Source organism: Scyliorhinus canicula, chromosome 26, assembly GCF_902713615.1.
Source record: "Scyliorhinus canicula chromosome 26, sScyCan1.1, whole genome shotgun sequence".
Classification (NCBI taxonomy): domain Eukaryota; kingdom Metazoa; phylum Chordata; class Chondrichthyes; order Carcharhiniformes; family Scyliorhinidae; genus Scyliorhinus; species Scyliorhinus canicula.
Window position 1 is genome coordinate 23,392,972 of NC_052171.1, and position 19,156 is coordinate 23,412,127.

The window sequence follows — 19,156 nt, forward strand, 5'->3', positions numbered from 1 at the left end:
GGAGGATCTTATTGAAACTTAAAAGATACTCCGAGGCCTGGATAGAGTGGACATCGAGAGGATGTTTCCACTTGTGGGAAAAACTAGAAGCAGAGGACACCATCTCAGATAAAGGGACGATCCTTTAAAACAGAGATGAGGAGGAATTTCTTCAGCCAGAGGGTGGTGAATCTGTGGAACTCTTTGCCGCAGAAGGCTGTGGAGGCCAATTCACTGAGTGTCTTTAAGAGATAGATTGGCTCTTGATTAATAAGGGGATCAGGGGTTATGGGGAGAAGGCAGGAAAATGGGGATGAGAAACATATCAGCCATGATTGAATGGCGGAGCAGACTCGATGGGCCGAATGTGTCTGCTCCTGTGTCTTATGGAATGCCGGATTTGGGTTTTACTGAGAGTGGGACACATCCAGCCTACATACTGTGGACGTGGCCATTCTACTCCGCTGAAATGTAAATCTGACATTCCTGCCTCAACCCCAACTGACTGACCTTCTGTGCATTTCTTTTTTAAAAAAATATTTTTATTCTCCTCCTTTTTCACATTTTCTCCCAAATTTACACCCAACACTAAACAATAATCAGTAATGAATCCCCATATCAATAACAACAACCCCATCCTCCCACCAAACCCCCAGACATTAGCCCGCATGTTAACATAACCAAATGACAAAAAGGAATCAGGAATCACCCATAGTCACCATTAACACATAGAGTCTCCCTCCTCCCAACCCTTCCAGCCCCCAATCCCCCTAATGTTCGATGTGGTCCAATTCTCGAAAGTGCATCATGAATAACGGCCATGAATTGTAGAACCCCTCCATCCTTCCCCTCAGTTCAAATTTGACCTTCTCAAGCGTCAAGAATTTCATTAGGTCCCCACCGCCACGCCAGGGCACAGGGTGGAGAGGTTGATCTTCACCCTAACAGGATCCGCCTTCGGGCGATCAACAAGGCGAAGGCTAAACATCTGCCTCCGCACCCATTTCCAACCCTGGCTGGTCCGACACCCCGAATATGGCCTCCCGGGGGCCCAGGTCCAGTTTCACGTGCACCACTTTAGAGATTATCCTAAACACCTCCTTCCAGTAATCCTCCAGCTTTGGACAGGACCAAAACATATGAACGTGGTTTGCGGGGCTCCCCTCGCCGCCCCCCCCCTCCCCCCAACAACATTCACACACATCTTCTACCCCCTCAAAGAGCCGGCTCACCCTTGTAAGGTGCGCTCTATATACCACCTTTAGCTGTATCAGCCCCAACCTCGCACACAAGGTGGAGGCGTTCACCCTGCGGAGCACCTCACACCAGAGCCCCTCCTCCATATCCTCTCCCAACTCTTCCTCCCACTTTGCCTTGATCCCTTCCAGCGGTGCCTTCCCCTCTTCCAAAATAGCTCCGTAAACCGCTGACACTACCCCCTTCTCCAGTCCCCCTGTCATCAGCACCTCCTCCAGCAATGTGGAGGCCGGCTCCACCGGGAAGCTCTGTATCTCCTTTCTGGCAAAGTCTTGAACCTGCATGGATCTAAACATTTCCCCCTGCTCCAGCCCATACTTCGCTCCCAGCTCCTTCAATCCCGCAAAACGACCCCCAAGAAACAAATCTTTTCGTGTCCGAATTCATTTCTGCCTTCTGTGCATTTCCAGCAAGTCCGGAGATTCTTACACAGTGCAAATCAGGAATAGTCTAAAAATAATATGAAATCTAAATTCCTTGTTGAATGTGGAAAAAGACAGCAGGCACAGAGGGGGGAACCTAGATTTCACTGAAAAATATTGCCAACTGCAGGGTTAACCCCTCTCAACAGGTTTACGTTCTGCAGCAACCTCTTCAATCTGGCATTCCAGAGAAAGCAGGGCTGTCGGAAAGGAAATTGAACAGTGTCGTTAACTTGCAAACGATATAAATGATTCACGCCTTCCTCAATCTTGATTCCTATGTGGATAATTAAGCATCAGGAAGAATCCCAGGAATGAAAGTCATGGCACATTAAGAAAACATGACATCTCGTTCTCCTCGTGTCTGCATGGGTCTCACACCCACGACCCAAAGATGTGCAGGGTAGGTGGATTGGCCGTGCTGAATTGCCCCTTCATTGGAAAAAGAGAATTGGGTACTGTAAATTTGTCAGGCGTTTTGTTGAGCTTCCCTCTTGGATTCTAGAGCAATCTTACAGGTTGGCAGCTGGTGGCCATTCTGTCCATCATTCCTGTGCCAGCTTTGTGAAAGAACTATCCAATTTGTCCCACTTTTCCTGCTGTATTCCCATAAACTGAAAAAGTTATTTTCCATGTATTTATCCAACTCTGTTTTTCCCATTGAACCTGCTTCCACTGCCTTCAGGTACTGGCTTCCAGATCACAACTCCCTGTGGAAATGCAATTCCCCTCATCTCCCTTCTGGCAATAATCTTAAATCATGGTGCACTCTGCTTAATGACCGTCCCAGTCACGGCAAGCAGTTTCTCCTGCTCTACGCATCAACGTTTAATCCCAACAGTTACCAGAGCTTGGCTATCAGATCATAGAACCATAGAATCCCTACAGTGCAGAAGGAGGCCATTCGGTCCATCGGGTCTGCACTGACCCTCTTAAAGAGCGCCCTACCCAGGCCTACTTCCGGGCCCATCCCCGTAACCGCCCCTAACCTTTGGACACGTCTCGGGTCAATTGATCATGGCCAAGCCACCTAACCTGCGCATCTTTGGACTGTGGGAGGAAACCGGAGCAGCCGGAGAAAACCCACGCAGACACGGGGAGAACGTGCAGACTCCGCACAGACAGTAACCCAAGCCGGGAATCGAACCTGGGACCCTCAATTACCGTCAGAGAGTCTATGGAGGCCGAGAGGATATGAAACTAAAAAAAGCAACTTGACCGACCATCAGATGAAATGCTACAATCACTGCAGCAAGATGGAAGGAGAAACATCAATCTCCGGAGACTGGTGGGAATGTTGAATTTGCTCCCACAGGAAGTGGTTGAGGGATTTAGTTCAGGTGTATTTCAGGTGAAGCTGGACAAACACAGGAGGAATAAAACTATATGTAATCCTAATTTTGACCCTTTTCTGTTCCAAAAATTGGAATCTGCATTGTTCTCCAGTTTCAATTATTGCCAAACTGATGTGACATATCCCTGAGCACTTTTAAACCAAATCTGCCCATCAGGAAGATCAGGAACAATGTTAGTTTTAAACCCAGTCTGATTTCATTCTCGGTTGAAATCCTTATTCCCATGTCCGTCCATTTTACATTCCATCCCGAGATTTGAAATGGAAACTGCCTATGTAAACGTGTCACGCTGTAATTCCACTCTGCCGCCAGGCGTGGCAGGGCAGCACGGCGCGTTCAGAAAGGCCATATTCATTGTAAATGTGGACATTGGTTTTACAGATAAGATAGCGATGGACAGAAAAGAGTAGATAGACAGACAGAAAACAGTAGACAGACAGACAGATAGATAAATAAAATGAAGATACAGGAAATAGGTGCAGAGTTATATAAACAGACATATTGATTTGTTTCTAAATCATTCCTGAATCCATCAGGACATGGTCAAATTGTTTTACCTGACATCGATCCACAGTGCATGCATCCTGTCAAATATGACAACGTGCAAATGTATAACACTCAACCCAGGCCAACATGATCAGCACACCTGATGGCGAGATTGGAGATTTGAAGGGGTTTAATTCCAAGGGAGTTGTATATTGGCAGAACATTTTTGCTTACGATTTCTAACAATCAGCAACTGCACGGAAAGATTAGGGCTCCCGTCTCCACTTGTGACTGTGGACCAGTCTGAATCACATGCTCGGAGAGTCTGGTCACATATCCTTTGCCTCATGAATGGTTCATTCTTCCTGCTGGTTCAAAGGTACAGGTTATGTACGCTGCCTGGGTGCAAAATATTACTGAAAAGGTCTCCAGTTTTCCCATGGATTGTAGAAACCATTCCCATGGATTAGATGAACCTAGCTTGTTGCAGTACATGGGCCTCAGGAACTCGCACAGAACTCTGCAGAATAACCGCCCCATAGCCAGCTGTTAACTAAAGCAAGTCCTTTCCAATCTCTTATTTCAATTGGTAAATATCCAACGCATGCTTCCTTGCAAAAGGATTTCCAGGAAGGACAACGCTGTTTGTTCCCATCCTTAAAAATAAAATCACTGATTAGAAGGAAGGCAAAAGTTAGTTTTTCGACAACTCAGAATTGTAAATAGTTCCAGCCATATGGAGCAATTGGAGAAGCAGGGATTGTCACACTGCAAGAGCACAAGGTTGAGGGGGGATTTAACAGAGGTGGTCAAAATTATGAAGGGCTTTGATTGAAACTGTTACCTGTGGTCGGAGGATCACACCCAGTCTGACAAAGGAAGCAGAGCATTCTCAGAACGTGCCCTGGCATCCAGCAGTGAATGCCTAGGGATAACTGGAGAGCTTTCTTTGACCAATTTGTGGGAACCAGGTAGACTTGGGGGAAGAGCTGTCCATTCTTGGCCTTGTGTATCAGAATTGCCACAGTCCAGAGGCATGTGCGATCCTAGAGGACAAATTGGTGACGTGATCGGCACCCCTGCCACCCCACCTGTCATCACGATTGTCGGCCGAACCCCACCAGCCGCAGAGGGTCGATAAAATTTTACTGTGACTATCCCCACCCAGAGGGTTATATTAACCCAACTTTATTTGTTTTAACGGAAACCAAACATTTTGGAAATATTCAGCAGGCCAGGCAGCCTGGAGCGGGAGATGCACAGCTCACAAGCACGTCTTCCCTCAGTCTTCCCAGCTATTTTCACATTCCAGTCTACTGGCTTCAGTGGCTCTCTTTTGTTTTGAACAGGAATATTTAGCAGAGGGTAAGTTATTTTTCTTGGAGTAAGAATTGTACTGGGCTCTTTTTGAAAATATCAGGAATAACCCACCTCCCAGGGATGGAGGGACTGTTGGGAAAACACCTGGAATCCAGACAGTGCAGAGATGTCAGCCATTCGGCCCATCGAGTCAACACCAGCCCTCTGAAAGAGTACCCTTCCTCGGTCCAATCCCCCCGCCCTAACCCCGCAATCTCTTGACACTAACTGGCAACTGGTCATGGCCTGTCCACATCGCCGGCACGTCTTTGGGAGGAAACCGGAGCACCCGGAGGAATCCCACGCAGACACGGGGAGAACGTGGAAACTCCACAGTCACCCGAGGCATGAATTGAACCCTGGTCCCTGGTGCCGTGAGGCAGCAGCGCTAACCGCTGTGCCACCCTACCTGGCTGTGAATTTAAAACCTCAGAATTGTCTCCCGCACCGTTCCTCACCCCTACCACCACCCTGTCTACTTCCACCAGTAATACCAGTTCACCCAAGATGCAAACCTTCTCAAAAAAGTTTGCTGCTGCTTCACTTTGGTTTCTGGCCACTAGATGGTGCCCTTACCTTTAGGATGGCTTTCCCCTGGCAAGAGTTAATCCTTCAAGGACATCAGACAGAACCTGCAGCACACGAACAGGCTACCTGCCACAAACATCCATTCAGGCATTTATCCACCAACCTTCGTCATCCCGTCCGTCAGCAAAAAACACTGTTCCATTCTCCTTCATGCGTCTATCAGTCCTCCCCCTGTATCCATCTGCATTGCTCACCTCTACCAAGCTGTGTGGCAGGAACGTCCCACATTCTCAGCACAAATGGGTTTCTCCTCAGTTGCCTGCGGGCTTCACTGGTGACTACCTTCTATTTATGGCCTCCACGTTTGCTCTTCCCCACCAGAGGAGCCATTCTCTCTGTCTCCGCTCCATCAAAGCCACTTTGTCCTTTTAAAGACCTCTTAAAGTTGCCCCTCTGCTTGCTTCTTTCAAGAGACCCACACAATCAGTTCACTTTGTTTTCCCTCTGAAACGTTTGCCTCACATTTGAGGTGGAAACCTCGCAAGTTTCATTTTGCTGCTTATCCAGTACCTCTATATATACCTTCCTAGGGCAGCACGGTGGCACAGTGGTTAGCATTGCTGCCTACGGCGCTGAGAACCCGGGTTTGAATCCCGGCTCTGGGTCACTGTCCGCGTGGAGTTTGCACATTCTCCCCGTGTCTGCGTGGGTCTCACCCCCACAACCCAAAGATGTGCAGGGTAGGTGGATTGGCCAAGCTAAATTGTCCCTTCATTGGAAAAGATAATTGGGTACTGTAAATTTTACAAAAATATATAGCGTCCTGTTTTTTTTATGGTTTTATTAATCTGTGTCGCCCTTTTTAGTGATTTGCGTATTTGTGCTCCCAGATCCCTTTGCTCCTTTAACAGATTTAGATTTTTATTTTCCAAGTGATATGTGGTTTGTCACCATTCTGATGTCAGAACCACCGGCAGCCAATTTATGGGCAGCAAACTCCCATCAACATCACCTTACCGAGATCGTCCATGATGAGGGTTGGACACCAGGGAGAACGCCCCGGATCTTTTTCCAATCACGTTGTGGGATCTTTCACATACCATTCGGGGCGGACGGCGGATCAGCGGTTTGACATTTCATCCAACCTACAGCACCCTCTGACATTGGTGGCACTCCCTCAGCCCAGGATTATGTGCTGAGCTCTCCAGAGTGGGGTTTGAGCCCACAGACGTACGAGACAAGTGGGCCATTGAGTAAACAGCGACACCTTGAGGGAGGCGGGGTAGGCAGGTGGGTGGGTTTGAAGAATGCATGAGAAGGAGCCGTCAGAATATAAATATAATTAGGTCCTCATTTAATAACAAAATAAGACCTCCCATTTCTTGGATAGGCCTGCCATCATATGTGTCATCCCATTCGCAGTACAATACAAAAAAATATTACATCTCCATTGGTTAAAAATAAGCAAAATCTCAAATGAGAGCGAAATGAGGGATTACCAAAAAACATGCATATCAACTCCCCCCTTCCCCAGGAAACAAAAAGAAAGAAGGAAAAATATTTTTAAATAAGACCATTTAAAGAAACTTCTTGCAAAAAAAAAAACTGTTTGGTATATACATTGCATTCTACAGATAAGAGGTGAGTCTGTAAGATCTTATAGTCCCTGTTTGAAGTTAATGTACACAGGTAATAAATAAGTCCCAGGCCCATCCCACCCGCTACCCCCAAAGTTATGCTTCAAACTCTCGGGCCCTCATTGATATCCCAGAGCTGAAGCAGGGGCCAACCGTTGTCCATAGAGGGTGTAAGGAGAGTAATAGGGGCTGGCGGCCGACATGGTGAGGGCAGAGCTGGTGGGCACTGACAGGTGGCTCTTGCTGTAGGGATGGTACCTGCTGAGTGCCAGGGTGTGCGGGCTGCGGAGAGAAAGGCCGTTGGGACTCCCCGGGGGCCCTTGCTGGAGGTGCAAACTGCAGGAGGCTGGGGATGGGTAAGCAGCCAGCAGCTTGTCAGCCCCAGGGAGCGTAGTGTGCGTACGTAGGTGGTTGAGGAGTTCCTCGGAGCTTGAGAAACGCTTGTCGCAGGGTCCGCCGGCTGAGACCCAGTTGCATATGTGGGGTAGTGGGTCACTGTGGAGCATGAAGCCGTAGGTATACAAGGGGTGTGCGCCCAGGGGTGCCGTAGCGCCGGTGGTCAGGACCGAAGAGTGCAGTGGGTGAGACGGGTAGACCAGGGGGTATCCAGACTTCAGGGAGGAGGGGTCATGGAGGCAGGAGGAACATCCACTGCCTCCCAGGTGAGGGGCATTGTGGTAGGTCAGGCAGTAGGGATCCCGGCACAGTCCTTGCATGTACGCAGGCGGCGAGGCCCCGGTCAGGGGGCTGGAGTTGGCGGACTTGCCTGGCATCGGGCATCCCACTGCTCCGGACAATGGGTTCCCCACCAGGCCAGACTTTGGCTCAATCCCGGTGACGAACTGCGAGGGGTAGGCAGCAGCGTAGGCTCCAACAATCGACCCGTGGTATCCCATGCTGGTCGGGGGCAAGGGGTAGACGGAGTGCCCCGGCTTGTAGGGTGAAACAGGTGCCACGTGTCCCGGTACCATGTTGGGGCTGGCAGCATCACACTTGGTCACAGTTGGCGTCTCCCGGTGTTGGCTCGGTTCACTGGCGACGCTACCTGATCTGCCGTGGCCCGGGTTAGCAGGTGAATGGTCTGGGCACGCCCTGGCCACCTCGGGCTCCTTCTTGTCATCCATGTCACCGGCCTTTCCCTCGCCCAGGGCCGGAGAGCTGACAGTGGGTGAGGAGGAGGGCGGGCGAGCTGTGAAGCTTTGACAGGACCCACCTGGTACCCGGAAACCAGCCTTCTCCCCGCACTCTTTTCTCCCCTCTCCCGATTTGGAGTAAGGTTTAAAGCTGGACTTGTCCTCGACGGCAGACTCGCTGCCCAGTTTCAGGGAGGATGACAGTCTGGAAGATTCCTTCTCGCTGGAGGTCACTGCCGAGCTGAGCTTGGATGAAGGCTGAGGGTCAGGTTTACCAATCTGAGAACAGGTCTGGGCTAACAGAGCCAGTGGACTTTTCTTGGCATCCAACTAGAAAAAAAGAGTTAAAGAGAGAGAGATGGATAATCGGAGGGATGAAGGAAAACACAGATGAAAGCAAAGCATGTTTTTCAGCTCGAGGGCACCAATATAAAGGAGTCACTGTTAAATCTGATGGGGAATTCAGGAGAAACTTCCTTTAGTCAGGGAGGTGCAGGGAAAATGTGGAACAGACTCCTACAGGGAGTGGTTGAGATGAATTAATGAGCTCAATAAAGGCACAAAAGGATAAAGCGAATGGTGATGGGTGAGAGAGGCAGTGGGAGGAGGCTGGTGTGGGACTGGAATGCTAGCTTTGGGCAGTTGGGCCGAATGGCTGGGCACTGGGAGGAATGGAGTTCAGCTGCTGGCTGGAGTGTGAGCAGTTTGGGGGGTTAGTACAGAGAACCCAGCAGAGTTCAGGCTCCCTGTTACACAGCAGCTCCAGGCTGCCTCCCTGTTACACAGCAGCTCCAGGCTGCCTCCCTGTTACACAGCAGCTCCAGGCTGCCTCCCTGTTACACAGCAGCTCCAGGCTGCCTCCCTGTTACACAGCAGCTCCAGGCTGCCTCCCTGTTACACAGCAGCTCCAGGCTGCCTCCCTGTTACACAGCAGAGAGACTCCCTGTTACACAGCAGTTCCAGGCTGCCTCCCTGTTACACAGCAGCTCCAGGCTGCCTCCCTGTTACACAGCAGCTCCAGGCTGCCTCCCTGTTACACAGCAGAGAGACTCCCTGTTACACAGCAGCTCCAGGCTGCCTCCCTGTTACACAGCAGAGAGACTCCCTGTTACACAGCAGCTCCAGGCTGCCTCCCTGTTACACAGCAGCTCCAGGCTGCCTCCCTGTTACACAGCAGCTCCAGGCTGCCTCCCTGTTACACAGCAGCTCCAGGCTGCCTCCCTGTTACACAGCAGCTCCAGGCTGCCTCCCTGTTACACAGCAGCTCCAGGCTGCCTCCCTGTTACACAGCAGCTCCAGGCTGCCTCCCTGTTACACAGCAGAGAGACTCCCTGTTACACAGCAGCTCCAGGCTGCCTCCCTGTTACACAGCAGCTCCAGGCTGCCTCCCTGTTACACAGCAGCTCCAGGCTGCCTCCCTGTTACACAGCAGAGAGACTCCCTGTTACACAGCAGCTCCAGGCTGCAGGCATTTTCTGCAGGGGGGAAATGCCAAATGCAGGAAGGAGGCTTTTCCCTGGGAATGTGGCAGTAGCTGTCCCATCCTCCCCCCTTCACAAACTCTTGGCCTGAAGCACATGAACTTTCTGCTCTGTCCCCCAGAGCAGACTGCAGCTCTCTGCAATGATGGCAGAGTTTGGAGGTTGCTGCCAGGGTAGGGTTACTCTCTTCCCCCCTCTCTCTGGGCTTTGCACAGCTTCACTTTCTTACTTACTTCGATGGGGCTGAGCGGGGTGGAGATGGGCTGCAGGTATTCCGGGTGAAGGATGTGTCCTGTGTGGGTGGTCAGCATTTTAAGGATTTTGATGGGGATCCGCTTGGCCTGTCTGGCTGGGTCGGAGGGTGGTAGGATCAGCAGGGATGGCTTCTCTCTCTCGGAGCTCTCTCTCTTCTCCTGAGACCCACAGAGAGCTTGGCTCATTTCCCGCACACACACACAGGAGAGAGGGCTCAGCTTCCTTTCACTCCATGGCCACAGCTTTCCCCCTGCTAGATCCCAACAGCATTCTCCCCGATCCTGGCTGCACAGCTCCGAAACACACAGGGGCACACCCTGAACAAGTCTCTGCTTCCAATCAGCAATCCACAACAGCTCATAGCTTGTGGGAGAGAGAGGCTCCAGTCTCAATGCAACATCTGACTGCCAAGAACCCGCCTCCTGCCCTGTCATCCAGCTCAGCTCCTGATATTTAAAGCTACAGCATGAGAACGACTTCAGAGGGCGTCTGATATCCTTCAGGAGAGAGAGAGAAACAGACAGGAGAGAGAGAGTCAGAGAGAGAAACAGACAGGGGAGAGAGAGAGAGGGGGAGAGAGAAACAGACAGGGGAGAGAGTCAGAGAGGGAAACAGACAGGGGAGAGAGAGAGTCAGAGAGAGAAACAGACAGGGGAGAGAGTCAGAGAGAGAAACAGACAGGGGAGAGAGAGTCAGAGAGAGAAACAGACAGGGGAGAGAGAGTCAGAAAGAGAAACAGACAGGGGAGAGAGTCAGAGAGGGAAACAGACAGGGGAGAGAGTCAGAGAGAGAAACAGACAGGAGAGAGAGAGAGTCAGAGAGAAACAGACAGGGGAGAGAGTCAGAGAGAGAAACAGACAGGGGAGAGAGTCAGAGAGGGAAACAGACAGGGGAGAGAGTCAGAGAGAGAAACAGACAGGGGAGAGAGTCAGAGAGAAAAACAGACAGGGGAGAGAGAGTCAGAGAGAGAAACAGACAGGGAAATACAGGGGAGAGAGAGTCAGAGAGAGAAACAGACAAGGAAATACAGGGGCGAGAGAGTCAGAGAGAGAAACAGACAGGGGAGAGAGAGAGAGTCAGAGAGAGAAACAGACAGGGGAGAGAGAGAGTCAGAGAGAGAAACAGACAGGGAAATACAGGGGAGAGAGAGAGTCAGAGAGAGAAACAGACAGGGGAGAGAGAGAGTCAGAGAGAGAAACAGACAGGGGAGAGAGAGAGAGTCAGAGAGAGAAACAGACAGGGGAGAGCGAGAGAGTCAGAGAGAGAAACAGACAGGGGAGAGAGAGTCAGAGAGAGAAACAGACAGGGGGATACAGGGGAGAGAGAGAGAGAGAAACAGACAGGGGAGAGAGAGAGAGTCAGAGAGAGAAACAGACAGGGGAGAGCGAGAGAGTCAGAGAGAGAAACAGACAGGGAAATACAGGTGAGAGAGTCAGAGAGAGAAACAGACAGGGGAGAGAGAGAGAGAGTCAGAGAGAGAAGCAAACAGGGGAGAGAGATAGTCAGAGAGAGAAACAGACAGGGGAGAGAGAGAGAGAAACAGACAGGGGAGAGCGAGAGAGTCAGAGAGAGAAACAGACAGGGGGATACAGGGGAGAGAGAGAGAGAAAAACAGACAGGAGAGAGAGAGAAACAGACAGTGGAGAGAGAGAGTCAGCGAGAGAAACAGACAGGGGAGAGAGAGAGAGAGAGAGGGAGAGAGGGGAATACAGGGGAGAGAGAGTCAGAGAGAGAAACAGACAGTGGAGAGAGAGAGAGTCAGAGAGCGAAACAGACAGGGGAGAGAGAGAGAGTCAGAGAGAGAAACAGACAGGGAAATACAGGGGAGAGAGAGTCAGAGAGAGAAACAGACAGGGGAGAGAGAGAGTCAGAGCGAGAAACAGACAGGGGGAGAGAGAGAGAGAAACAGACAGGGGAGAGCGAGAGAGTCAGAGAGAGAAACAGACAGGGGGATACAGGGGAGAGAGTCAGAGAGAGAAACAGACAGGGGAGAGAGAGAGTCAGAGAGAGAAACAGACAGGGAGAGAGAGAGTCAGAGAGAGAAACAGACAGGGGAGAGAGAGAGTCAGAGAGAGAAACAGACAGGGGAGAGCGAGAGAGTCAGAGAGAGAAACAGACGGGGATACAGGGGAGAGAGAGAGAGAGAGAAAAACAGACAGGGGAGAGAGAGAGAGAAACAGACAGTGGAGAGAGAGTCAGAGAGAGAAACAGACAGGGGAGAGAGAGAGAGGGAGAGAGGGGAATACAGGGGAGAGAGAGTCAGAGAGAGAAACAGACAGGGGAGAGAGTCAGAGAGAGAGGGAGAGAGGGGAATACAGGGGAGAGAGAGTCAGAGAGAGAAACAGACAGGGAAATACAGGGGAGAGAGAGTCAGAGAGAGAAACAGACAGGGAAATACAGGGGACAGAGAGTCAGAGAGAGAAACAGACAGGGAAATACAGGAGAGAGAGAGTCAGAGAGAGAAACAGACAGGGGAGAGAGAGAGAGAGAGTCAGAGAGAGAAACAGACAGGGGAGAGAGAGAGAGTCAGAGAGAGAAACAGACAGGGAAATACAGGGGAGAGAGAGTCAGAGAGAGAAACAGACAGGGGAGAGAGAGAGTCAGAGAGAGAAACAGACAGGGGAGAGAGAGAGAGAGTCAGAGAGAGAAACAGACAGGGGGATACAGGGGAGAGAGAGAGAAAAACAGACAAGGGAGAGAGAGAGAGAAACAGACAGTGGAGAGAGAGAGTCAGAGAGAGAAACCGAGAGGGGAGAGAGAGAGAGAGGGAGAGAGGGGAATACAGGGGAGAGAGAGAGTCAGAGAGGGAAACAGACAGGGGAGAGAGTCAGAGAGAGAAACAGACAGGGGAGAGAGAGAGTCAGAGAGAGAAACAGACAGGAGAGAGAGAGAGTCAGAGTGAAAAACAGACAGGGGAGAGAGAGTCAGAGAGAGAAACAGACAGGGGAGAGAGAGAGAGTCAGAGAGAGAAACAGACAGGGGAGAGAGAGAGAGTCAGAGAGAGAAACAGACAGGGGAGAGAGAGAGAGTCAGAGAGGGAAACAGACAGGGGAGAGAGAGAGAGTCAGAGAGAGAAACAGACAGGGGGGAGAGAGAGTCAGAGAGAAACAGACAGGGGAGAGAGAGAGTCAGAGAGAGAAACAGACAGGGGAGAGAGAGAGAGTCAGAGAGAGAAACAGACAGGGGAGAGAGAGAGAGTCAGAGAGAGAAACAGACAGGGAAATACAGGGGAGAGAGAGTCAGAGAGTGAAACAGACAGGGGAGAGAGAGTCAGAGAGAGAAACAGACAGGGGAGAGAGAGAGAGTCAGAGAGAGAAACAGACAGGGGGGAGAGAGAGTCAGAGAGAAACAGACAGGGGAGAGAGAGAGTCAGAGAGAGAAACAGACAGGGGAGAGAGAGAGAGTCAGAGAGAGAAAGAGACAGGGGAATACAGGGGAGAGAGAGAGTCAGAGAGAGAAACAGACAGGGAAATACAGGGGAGAGAGAGAGTCAGAGAGAGAAACAGACAGGGAAATACAGGGGAGAGAGAGAGTCAGAGAGAGAAACAGACAGGGAAATACAGGGGAGAGAGAGTCAGAGAGAGAAACAGACAGGGGGGAGAGAGAGAGAGTCAGAGAGAGAAACAGACAGGGGGAGAGAGAGAGTCAGAGAGAGAAACAGACAGGGGGAGAGAGAGAGTCAGAGAGAGAAACAGACAGGGGGGAGAGAGAGAGCCAGAGAGAGAAACAGACAGGGGGGAGAGAGAGAGTCAGAGAGAGAAACAGACAGGGAAATACAGGGGAGAGAGAGAGACAGCTCGGGTTTAATCCACAACATGTAGGGGATTCAAATTGTGCCTGGCGGTGAATTAGCCCAGTCATTGCCAGTCCTTTCTCAGCTCCCAGGGACAACTGACTGTGGCTTTGTCATTCATGGAGAACTGACATGGAATCACCACAAATATTTCCTCCTGATCCCAGACATCTGTTCAAATCAGTTTCACCAAGCCTGTGGTCTGTATGTGTGTGTGTCACTGTGTGTGTGTGTGTGTGTGTGTGTCAATGTGTGTGCCTGTGGGTATATGCGTGACAAGATATATGTGTATGCATCACTGTCAGTGTGCATCTTTGCGTATCTGTGTATATATGTGCACATGAGCATGTGCGCCATTGTGTGTCAGTGTCTGCATATAAGTTTGGGGGGTCACTGATTGTGCGCTGTTGTGTGAGAGATTCTGTATCTGGGTGAATCTGTCATTCTGATGTGTGCTTATCTGTGAGAATGTATTTGTGTGTGTGTATCTGTTTGAATCTGTGTGTGTGTTTGTGTGTATATCTGTGTCGTACATCTGTGTGTGTATATCTGTATGTATCTGTGTGTGTGGTCTGTGTGAAGATCTGTGTATATCTGTGTGTATATCTGTATGTATCTGTGTGTGTGTGAATCTGTGTGTGTATATCTGTTCTGCATATCTGTGTGTTTGTGTATATCTGTGTATATGTATCTGCATGTGTCTATCTGTGTGTATATCTGGTGTGTATATCTGTGTGTGTGTATCTGTGTGTTTGTGTGCGTATCTGTGTGTATATATCGGTGTGTGTGTATATCTGTGTGTGTATATCTGTGTGTGTGTTTGAGCATGTCTATGTCTGTTCAAGCATTTAGAAACACCTTGGAATTGCAGTTCTTCAAACCTAGGATGGGGGTGCCGGGATGGGGGTGCCGGGGGTGGGGGTGGGGGTGGGGGTGGAGAATGAAAGAGTAAAAAACAGTAAGGTAATCAAAAGGAAATGTGAAATTGTAAGGTTTCCAATCTGTCAGAGACGAGGGAACTGAAGCAAGAGATATATGAAACTGATCTCCCACCCAGTATAAAACCAAAATCTCCAAGTTTGCTTTACTTCAATTGAAAGCTAGGCACATTAAACACCATTAGTCACGAAAACCGTGACAATCTTTCTATTTCCTCCTCTTAAGTATTCCTGAGCTTTTTAAAATAGACACATAAATCATTCTCTGGAGCTTTGCTCCACTACCACAGTCACATTGTGTTACATGTTCCTCCCAGTCTCTGCAATCACGGATTTCAGATTCCAACAAAGAGTCCAGCCTCCTAATGGAAGCTGACAGATACGTTTCAATGGCAGACTGTTCATGCAAGTGTCTCGAGTGTGTCGCACGGGAGCATTGGGATAGATATTTGATGGATGCTGTTTGAAAAACAGATTCTGAAATAAAGCTGTCAGTCAGTCTACAAACCTAACATTTTAGATCAGCAGCTAACTATGCTTCCAATCAACTGTAAGCACCTTTCGATAACTTTCAGAGAACATTACATTTCTCAGTGTGCGGCCGAAATCGTTCCTGGGCTGGGAATAATTCATTTCATTCCTGTGTGGATGCGTGCAGCTCCAACAACACTCAAGAACCTTGACACAATTCAGGACAAAGCGACCCACTTGTTTAGGACAACATCCACCACCTTCAAAATCCAATGTGCCTCGTCGACGCTGTTGTATGCAATAAGACTTCCTTCCAAACCCACGACCACTACCATCTAGAAGGACAAGAGCAGCAGATACCTGGGAACTCCACCCCCTGGAGGGTCCCCTCCAAGTCCCTCACCACCCCGACTGGGAAATATGTCGGCCGTTCCTTCACTGTCACTGGGGCAACATCCTGGAAATCTCGGCAGCACGGTGGCTCAGTGGGTTAGCCCTGCTGCCTACGGCGCTGAGGTCCCAGATTCGATCCCGGCTCTGGGTCACTGTCCGTGTGGAGTTTGCACATTCTCCCCGTGTCTGCGTGGGTTTCGCCCCCACAACCCAAAGATGTGCAGGGGAGGTGGATTGGCCACGCTAAATTGCCCCTTAATTGGGAAAAAATGAATTGGGTACTTTTAATTTATTTTTTAAAATCCTGGAACTCCGTCCTGCACAGGGACTGCAGCGGTTCAAGAAGGCAGCTCACCACCACCTTCTGAAGGGCAATTAAGAATGGGCAATAAATGCTGGCATAGCCAGCGACACACACATCCCTTGAATGACTTATAGCCAAATCTTTGAGAATGCATTTCCCTTTTCCTCTAAGCATGACAAGATTAAATTTAGAAAATTAAAAATATAAACTTCACTGAATACTGTAACTATATTAACCTCTCCACATCTAACCTGTTTGTGGATCTTTTATCCGTTGCTGATTTTACAAGGAAAATCATTGACGTTGCTGCCATTTGAGACTATCCAGAGTAACCCAGAGCGGAGTTTAGTGTTCAGAAGTAGGAGAAAGAGTTCCAGAATCAGAGATAATAGAATCAGGACTTGCAGATGTAGCTCAATCCTGTCTTAAATTCATATCCTAATATTGAAATGGCTATTATCAATTCTTGTGTCAACATTTATAATGGGAATGCCATGCTGCAAATGAACCATCCTGCCAGTGGAGGAAGTTTGTATCCAAACTGTGACTGGAACTGTGTGTGTGGATGGCAAATCCCAGAATGTTGTCGCACACAAACACAATTTACAAACACCTTCATTGTACCGGATAATAACCTTGTCAGAATTTGTTATTCATACTCATTTTCTTTAAAGAATCCTCAATTTCAGCAAATCGCCAGGAACATCCGCACCGACTTGTTTGCAAAGCAAAAGATGCCACAGCATTTCACAGGATCGATGCGAAACAAACATTTTGTACCCAACCAAAGGAGATGTCGGGATGTGTGATCAAATGCAGGAGTAAAGAGCTTGAAGGTGTTTCTTGAACCGGGACAGCAAGGTTGAAGAGTCAGGGATACTTATGGAATAATGCCTAGAGTTTAGGGTCCATACAAGGAGAGGCATGGCCATCAATGGTGTGACAAAGAAACCCTGACAAAATGAAGCTAGTTTGATCAGTACCCCATCTGCTGTTCTCGGAAACATTTACTCCATGAATCACCGTGGCTGCAGTATGTACCATCTACAGGAGAAACCCACAGCAACTTTGGGGCAGCAGGGTAGCATGGTGGTTAGCATAAATGCTTCACAGCTCCAGGGTCCCAGGTTCGATTCCCGGCTGGGTCACTGTCTGTGTGGAGTCTGCACGTCCTCCCCCTGTGTGCGTGGGTTTCCTCCGGGTGCTCCGGTTTCCTCCCACAGTCCAAAGATGTGCGGGTTAGGTGGATTGGCCATGCTAAATTGACCGTAGTGTCCTAATAAAAGTAAGGTTAAGGGGGGGGTTGTTGGGTTACGGGTATAGGGTGGATACGTGGGTTTGAGTAGGGTGATCATTGCTCGGCACAACATTGAGGGCCGAAGGGCCTGTTCTGTGCTGTACTGTTCTATGTTCTATGTTCTAACTCGCCAACGTTCTTTGACAGCACCTCCCAAACCTAACCCTGGGTGGTACAGTGATTAGCACTATTGCTTCACAGCACCAGGGACCTGGGTTCGATTCCCGGCTTGGGTCACTGTGCAGAGTTTGCACGTTCTCCCCGTGTCTGCGTGGGTTTCCTCCGGGTGCTCCGGTTTCCTCCCACAAGTCCCGAAAGACGTGCTGTTAGCTGAATTTGACATTCTGAATTCTCCCTCTGTGTACCCGAACAGGCGCCGGAATGTGGCGACTAGGGGATTTTCACAGTAACTTCATCGCAGTGTTAATGTAAGCCTACTTGTGACAATAATAATAATTATTAAATGCAGCAGGTGCACATGTGTCCACCCACCTCCAAGGCACTCGTACCTGACCTGCAACTATATTGTGTCCCTTCAGTGCCACTGCCTCGGAATCTGGGATGTCCTGATCTAAGAGCACTGTGGGAAGGGGTGTATCTGCACTGCACAGATTGCATTTGAAGAAGGGAGCCCACCACCATCTTTGCAAAGGGCTCAGAGGAATGGGCAATAAATGTAAACTTTGCAAGTGTTGCGAGATCGACTAAATGCAGTAACAGATTAATGTGTTGCTGCATCACAGAACGCCGCACCAGCATTTATTGAGATCCACTTTTCGAATGTGTGTGCCTGACCTGGTGACGAGAACTGCCAGTGTAATGATTGCTCTACCAGAGGCAGCGTTTTTCCAATAGCTTGTAATCTTTTGTGCAGCGCTCAAAGTTCACAGAGCTGGCCAGTGCTTTATGGGAAAGAGAGCAGACTGGCTCCAGACCAATGGGGAGAAGTGTTCCAATGTTACATGTTTCGCCTCTGAAGCCACTTTCCCAACGGCAATCAATCAATTTGTTTGTTGACATTGTCAGTGCAGGTTAATTGTGAGGCTTTTGTCAGCTGCCTGCAAGACTGATGCAATCTGAGCTCGCATATATACATACACACAAAAAGAGAGGCCCTTTGAATGGAGGCATTCAGCAAGGAGGACATCAATGACTCTGCAAAATAATCCCGTTTGCATGGCCTTTGGATGTGGACCTGGCCTTTCAGCCCCCAATGTTGTGTCAGGAGAAAGCCTGCCCACTTTACACTCTCTCTGTTGGCTGATAAATTGGAGGCGACACTTTTGATTTGCCAGCCGTGGTTTAGTCAGCAGCATTCTCGCCCACTGAGTCAGAGGGTCACCAAGGTTAAACCCTACTCCAGGGACTGGAGCACAATCCCAGGCGGAGGGGGCACTGCATTGTCACACGCCCCATCTTTCCCAGGACACGTTAAACCACGTTTGCTCTCTCAGCTGGACACAAAAAAAGATCTCATGGAACCATTTGGAAAAGAAGTGAGTTCTCCCCATGACCCAGCCAGTGTTACACCTCAAACACCATCCCTGTATCAGATGATCAGATTGTGGGAGCTGCCTCTCCTCCATGACAACAGTGACTAGACTCCAAAACGGGTTTCATTGGCTGTAAATCTTTTGAGACTTCCTGAGGTCAGTGAAAGGACTGGACAAGTGGAAATGTATTCCCGGTGCTCACTCAAACAGAATAGTTACCCAGCTGGAAGCTGCCCTCCCCGTCAACCATTTTACATGTAAATGGCCACAGTCATCACCTCCAGTCCTGATTTTTTATATATATATATATATCTACAACATCGATCCCCAATGCCTACAGAATGAATACTATTTAAGTTGCCATTGCTTGGAGAGACTTCATCAGAGGGAGCCGCCAAACATTTATCCCCACAAATCTGACATCTCTTAGCTTACCACGCAGAGAGCAAGACCATATCGGGTTAAATGTAAGAAGCTAGTGACATTTCTGTGGCGTGGCACAGTATTTATGTCAAAGGGAGGATAATTGAATGGGGATGTGCAGACACTAATCAGTCTCGATTGTAAAGTGATAA

The 19,156-nt window shown here is 49.4% G+C and overlaps 1 protein-coding gene across 1 annotated transcript; it reads right to left on the reverse strand.

The window, feature by feature from the left end:
• Window positions 1-6,714: 6,714 nt before the first annotated feature.
• Window positions 6,715-10,315, reverse strand: LOC119957412 (zinc finger protein 703-B-like). The gene is made up of 2 exons (XM_038785463.1): window positions 9,871-10,315; window positions 6,715-8,486 (listed from the first exon to the last, which is right to left on the reverse strand). The coding sequence occupies exons 1-2, from the start codon at window positions 10,075-10,077 to the stop codon at window positions 7,143-7,145; spliced, it is 1,551 nt and encodes a 516-aa protein (XP_038641391.1). The 5' UTR covers window positions 10,078-10,315; the 3' UTR covers window positions 6,715-7,142.
• Between the last annotated feature and the right edge of the window lie 8,841 nt (window positions 10,316-19,156).

Excerpts from the sequence above, each read along its gene's own strand:
- LOC119957412 (XM_038785463.1), bottom strand. The coding sequence starts at position 10,077 with ATGAGCCAAGCTCTCTGTGGGTCTCAGGAGAAGAGAGAGAGCTCCGAG. Across the intron at positions 8,487-9,870 it reads CCCCGCTCAGCCCCATCGAA|TTGGATGCCAAGAAAAGTCC; the intron begins GTAAGTAAGAAA and ends CTTTTTTTCTAG.